The 6,068-nt window shown below is 37.9% G+C and overlaps 1 protein-coding gene across 2 annotated transcripts; it reads left to right on the top strand.

Moving 5' to 3' along the window:
- The first annotated feature begins 362 nt into the window (after positions 1–362).
- On the top strand, positions 363–5,225 carry LOC112720163 (uncharacterized). 2 transcript variants are annotated; one of them, XM_025771005.3, is made up of 9 exons: positions 363–1,029; positions 1,332–1,377; positions 1,557–1,635; positions 1,740–1,785; positions 1,874–1,972; positions 2,500–2,568; positions 2,666–2,999; positions 3,135–3,280; positions 3,368–5,225. In XM_025771005.3, the coding sequence occupies exons 1-9, from the start codon at positions 598–600 to the stop codon at positions 4,760–4,762; spliced, it is 2,646 nt and encodes an 881-aa protein (XP_025626790.1). In that variant the 5' UTR covers positions 363–597; the 3' UTR covers positions 4,763–5,225. The 2 variants fall into 2 exon arrangements, with proteins under 2 accessions (XP_025626790.1, XP_025626791.1); XM_025771006.3 differs by having other exon boundaries at positions 835–1,236.
- Positions 5,226–6,068: the final 843 nt, after the last annotated feature.

The following is a 6,068-nucleotide window of genomic DNA, read 5'->3' as shown; positions in this document are numbered from 1 at the left end:
GATAGATAATTATTTATTATAGATTTACCTATAGGTTTGTCATGTTTTCAAATATTTTAAAAGTATTTTTATTAAAAAATTTTAAAAATATTTTTTGTAAATAATTTAATAATTAAAAATATTTTTATTATAATTTATATTATTTGTAAATTATAAGACTCATTTACCAATAACTCAAATAGTATAATCTTACTATACTCACATAAGAGATAACGGATTTGACTCATCCTATCTTTGATAAAAAAAAAAAAAAACCACTGTAATTAGTAGCCGGTGATTTTAGGTAGATTGTTTTACTTTTTAGTTTTTATTCAAACTCAAGGAATAAAAAAAAGGTTAACTTTTCTTTCTTTTTCTTATTCTTTGATCCAAAACCTATCTGCTGAAAATTAAATAATTAATAATTCACTCAACTTCTTTTGACTGACCCGAGCCTCAGGTTCGGAGCTAGCAAACTTGCGCCTCCATCGAAGAAAAAAAAAAGCAAAGGAAAATGGGAAATGGAGGAGGACAAAGCCAAGCAAGAGAGAGAAAGTAGCACCTTCTAGAGAGAGAAACTAGAGAGAGAAAGTGGGGGACAAGGGAGCGGGTTTTCTGATGGGTCAGATCGGGAAGAGAAAGAAGAAGGGAAGGCCATCGAAGGCGGATCTGGCGCGGCGCTCCGCCGAGTCTCAATCGGCCGAGCAATCGGATATCCGGCGAAGCCTCCGGCGCCGGAATGTGAGGTACAACATCATTGAGTACGATGACGATTACCTCGACGAGGATGAGGACGAGAGGAGGCGCGAGAAGAAGAAGCTTAAGCTCGTTGAGAAGCTCAACAGTGACGACGACGAAGAAGAAGCAGCAGCTCGAGGTGAAGGAGAAGATGACGCTGAAGAAGAAGCCGAAGAAGAAGAAGAGGAAGAGGACACTCGCGCCTATTCACGTGCTGAACACGCGCTTGAAGAAGAAGAAGAAGAAAGAGGTGATTGTGATGAAATTGAAGGACGGGAAGAGAACGAGGATGCAGAAGACGAAGAAGAAATGGTGAGTATAATGTGAAAGTAAAAGTCAAAGTCGGAGAGAGAGAGAGAGAGAGAGAGAGAGAGAGAGAGAAACTAACAAGTTAACTGTCAAAACTACCATCCACAAAACCTTATTTCTCTCTCTCTCTCTCTCTCTGTGTGTCTCTCTCTCACAGATAGGGCTATGACTGTCTCTGTCTGTGTCTACTCGAACTCCCAAGGCAATTATGTAAGAGTGTGCGTTTTTTTGGTCCTTTGCAGTACGTTTTTTGAATTACATTATTAATTGTGTTTGGTATTTGTGTTTCTTTGTTATGATGACAGGCAAAAGGCAGAAAAGTGGGTTTGAAAGGGCTCCACAGTGCTTCAGGTTTGTGTGATTTCAATTGGGTAATGTTGTTGTTGGAGGGTGCATTTGTTAATTTCTTTTTCTTTTTTAGTTTCAAAGTTTAAGGGATGGTAGGATTGGGTAATAAAAAGGGTTCGATAATGCACATGCTTCTGTTTCTCTCTTGACTTTGCTTTGTTTTTTCCGGTCTTCGTTGTTAGGAACTCCAACGAATTATACATCTGGGATTCCCTTGCCTGATAAGAGGACACTAGAATTGATCCTTGACAAGCTTCAAAAGTATGGGTTCTCGGTGTTCCCACTTCGCGCTTGATCTTTTGTCTGTGTTTTGCTTTATCATATGATTGCGTGGTGATCCTAATTTTGGGTCTGTATGATGGCAGGAAGGACACTTATGGTGTGTTTGCAGAGCCGGTTGATCCAGAAGAGGTGTGTGAGATTTTCTTTCTTTGAATTGGTACTCTTGCTTTTGGAAGACACCCCTGGGTTGGAAGCTCAATTTTTGTTTGTCATGCAGCTCCCCGATTATCATGATGTGATTGAGCATCCCATGGACTTTGCCACTGTAAGGAAGAAGTTGGCAAATGGATCCTATTCTACTTTGGAGCAATTTGAGGTGCATAAGAACTTTTCTTGATTGTTTGTGAATTTGTTATTAGAGGAGCTTTTGTCTTTTGTTTGAGATTTTTATTGTTTTGCAATGTCGTGTGATCATGAGCCTGCTTACAATTCCCGGAATTGAGTGAGAATTGAAATTGAACATCAGGGACTGGCAGACTGCTTTCTCTCTCGGTTTCTTTTTTTATTTGGTTACATTCTCTCTCTTTTCATTTAGTGGATTCTGTAAGATTGGGGAGCTTGTCAGCAATGCGTTGGTAAAATATATTCGGTGTTTGAAATTAGAATGTAAACCCTTTGGACTGGCTTTTTCATAATCAATTATAATGGTTATACATGATATTTTTTTTTGACTGGGTTATACATGATATTCAAGAAACATGATAATGAACTTACTTTTCTACTATGAGATCCCTCTAGGATCTAGTGCATGAAAATCTTGATTTTTTTTCCTGAATGAGTAAAAATTGCAAGACAAAAAATACTGTAACTTCGCTTACTTGTGCATGAAATTGTTGGATGCAGAATGATGTATTTTTAATCTGCTCAAATGCAATGCAATACAATGCACCAGAGACTATATATCACAAACAGGTAAAGAGCGCAATACTTGTTTTCTCTACCAACAAGTGTGGCATCACCGCATCACTAACCGTTTTTGTGTGAACTTTATGACCTGTATCTGTTTCAGGCACGAGCAATACAAGAACAAGGGGGGAAAAAGTTTGAGAAGTTAAGGATAGCCTTTGAACGCTCTCAGGCTGAGCTGAAACTGGAACAAAAATCAAGATCTAATGCTTTGGTTAAGAAGCCAGGAAAGAGGCCACCAGGTCGACCCTCACAGGAACCTATTGGCTCTGATTTCTCCTCAGGGGCAACTCTTGCTACTACTGTTGATCTACAGCCAACATCTTATCCAGTGCAAGGGGGTAGCTGTGAGAGGCCTGGAATCATTGATGGAATTCTAGAGGCTAATGCTTTCATGATTGATGCAACTCAAGAGAAAGCTGAAGATGTTTTTTCAGGTATCTCAAACAGGGGATCTTGTTCTCATCCGTCTGCACTCATACATGATGCCTTCATCTATGATTTCTGAGAGAAGGATAATAGGGTCAAAATTATGTTGCTTTCGCTTAAGTCTATTGCTGTATTTATTTCAGGGAGAGGTCTTCTCTCTAAGATGGGAAGGAGGTCGTTACCGCTTGATGAGGATCGTCGTGCATCTTATAATATGTCAAATCAATCAATTACACGATCAGATTCAATATTTATGACTTTTGAGACTGAACCAAAGCATCTGGTCACTGTATGTATCAATAGCAATGATTTCTAATTTTTGAATTAATTTCTTCAACTCATCATTCTCATATTATTCTTTTCTTTTTGGATATAGGTTGGACTTCATGCAGATTATTCCTATGCTAGGAGTTTGGCTCGATTTAGTGCTAGTCTAGGGCTTATTGCTTGGAAAGTTGCTTCCCAGAAGATTCAGCAGACGCTGCCAGATGGCTATAAATTTGGTCGTGGTTGGGTTGGAGAGTATGAACCACTTTCAACCCCAGTATTAATGTTTAACAACCGTATCCAAAAGGATGATAGTCTGGTTAGGAAGTTGCATTCTAGGAGTGAATTTATAAAAGGTGATAGAAATTGTAAGATTGTGGAACCCACGGTTGAACACCATGGCTATGGGCAAGTTTTTCAGGGAAAGCAGTCTTCAATTTGTCCTCCCAATGGGCTTGCATCAGAGGGAAAACCCTTTTTGTTTGGTTCTGGAGGGATAAGGCCCAATACTTCTGCTGACCTTGACAATCTTGATAATCAGAAACAGAGTGTCCAATCGAAGAGTTTCAGCAAGTCTGAGACTCAAGGTTTCAAACAAGTGGAGTTGAACTCTGCACTTTCAGCTAATCAAAATAATTCCAATTCAGTTGCTAAGTTTCCAAGTAATGCTCCTCCAACTTTGTCTAAGCCCAGAGAAATGGTATCAAGGAACATGAATGCTGCTCCATCTGTATTGTTCAAACAGCCGGACACTAATGGAGTTGTTAGTGGAGAATTGTCGAATGGAAAAGTCATGAATACCAGTTCTACTAGAGAGGTGACTGGTCCATCATCCGAAAGTACATCAAACCAAGCAGGGAGAGCAGCTCCTCCTGTCCATGGCAAGGAGCAGAGTGTCAGTGACCCAGTTCAGTTGATGAGAATGTTTGCTGAAAGGGCTCAAAAACAACAAGCTTCAAATCATTCCCGGGGTAATACTCAGCCAGTCATACCATCAGATCGACCTGGACAGAGAGATGATTCGGCCAATGCTTCAGCAGCAGCTGCTGCTGCTCGTGCATGGATGTCTGTAGGGGCAGGAGGCTTTAAGCAAGTACCTGACAATTCGAGCTCACCCAAAAATCAGATATCTGCATATTCATTGTACAATTCGTCAAGAGAGTTGCAGCAGCATACATCCCAGATTCGGGGGAACTTTCCTTCTGGATCAGTGCCTTTCCAATCTGACAAGAACAATTTTCCATTTCAAGCACTTGCACCACAACCTGCTGCCTTACAATTTCCAAACAGACCTATGGTCATCCCTCAATTGGCATCGGCTGACCTATCTAGATTCCAAATGCAGTCCCATTGGCAAGGTCTAAGTCCTCCTACCCAACCAAGACAAAAGCAGGAAACACTTCCTCCTGACTTGAATATTGGCTTTCAATCTCCAGGATCGCCTGCAAAGCAATCTTCAGGGGTCGTTGACTCACAGCAACCAGACCTAGCTTTGCAGCTATGATGTGGCATTGCTGTCTTGGTGTTTCTAAAGGAATTGAACTTATTAGAACTCGGTTCCTGTCATTGGATGTTGAATTTTCATCCCAGAAGGCCTGCATACATGTGAGAGAGCCAAAGGTCTACCTTGGTTACGATTTGGTGCAAGACTGCAAGGTAGTGCTGATTCAAAAATGTGCTTGCAAGTTCGGAAGACTCATGGTGGATTAAATAACTTCAGAACTTATTGTGGCAGGTCTCTGTTCCATGTTGTTGAAGCCACAGAAGAAAATCTGCTGGTGATTAATTAAGAAAGTAGGCGAAAAATCCTATTGTTGCCTTTGTAAATTGTTTACAAATGAGATCCAATTGGGTAGATATTAGGTCATCTGATTGCTTATGCAAAATGTATCTGAATTGATGGTAGGGCATCTTCTTAGTTTCTCTATTATTTTGTGCAATGAAAGTTACATGTTATTTAGGCAAAACAGCTGCTTCGTTTTCCTTAACTTGATATGGTCACTTCTTTGAATAGATTTAGGTTAAGTGCATTTTCATTCTTCCTGTCTTGTGTGTTACTTTTTGAAAGAGTTTTATAGAAAGAAATTTTTTCCCTCCATATATAGGTTTGAATGAACAAATTTTAACTTTTTATTATATTGCATGGTTGGTATTTATATTGGGATGTGTTGTGACTTTTGACCAATGTCCTTAAATATTAAACTGTTATATAATGATAATTAGTTGTGCACATAAATATTATGTTAATTATATTAATGACAAAAGAATCAATTTATTTATAGTTGTAAAATACAAAAACTGAACTGAACATATTTAAAATTCAAAAATCAAATTACTAAAATATTTTCTAAAATTTAAAAATGGATTTAGCCTTTTTTTTGCTAAAAAGTTATTTTAATAGTATAATAATAATAAATTTTTAAATTTTGATCTTTTGAATGTATTGAAAATATAAAAAATATATCTTTTTAATAACCTTTAGTAAAATATTTACAGAAATGCTATATGAATAAATCATTTTTGTAACCAAGTCTAACAAAGTATCTTTAGGCATGTTTTCTCATTTGCATTATGTGCTCACTTTCAATCCCAGCATATTCGGTACTCTTAAAATATGTTCTTATAACATAAACGCAAATCCCCCTTTAAATATTCTTGTACAAAGTGTGTTTTTACTTTGATCCTAACCGGTTTTATTATAAGGCCTAAGACTATGAAGGGATTATTAACTAAGCTTGTGTGAAGTAAAAAACATCATATTTTATCTTTTAATGTTGTTTCTATTGTTTAGTCCGTTTAAATTTACATAA

Source organism: Arachis hypogaea, chromosome 11, assembly GCF_003086295.3.
Source record: "Arachis hypogaea cultivar Tifrunner chromosome 11, arahy.Tifrunner.gnm2.J5K5, whole genome shotgun sequence".
Lineage (NCBI taxonomy): Eukaryota > Viridiplantae > Streptophyta > Magnoliopsida > Fabales > Fabaceae > Arachis > Arachis hypogaea.
The sequence above is the reverse complement of the archived record's forward strand: the minus strand, read 5'-3'. Positions and strand labels throughout refer to the sequence as shown.

Excerpts from the sequence above, each read along its gene's own strand:
- LOC112720163 (XM_025771005.3), top strand. The coding sequence starts at position 598 with ATGGGTCAGATCGGGAAGAGAAAGAAGAAGGGAAGGCCATCGAAGGCG. Across the intron at positions 1,636-1,739 it reads ATCCTTGACAAGCTTCAAAA|GAAGGACACTTATGGTGTGT; the intron begins GTATGGGTTCTC and ends GTATGATGGCAG. Across the intron at positions 1,973-2,499 it reads CTACTTTGGAGCAATTTGAG|AATGATGTATTTTTAATCTG; the intron begins GTGCATAAGAAC and ends TGTTGGATGCAG.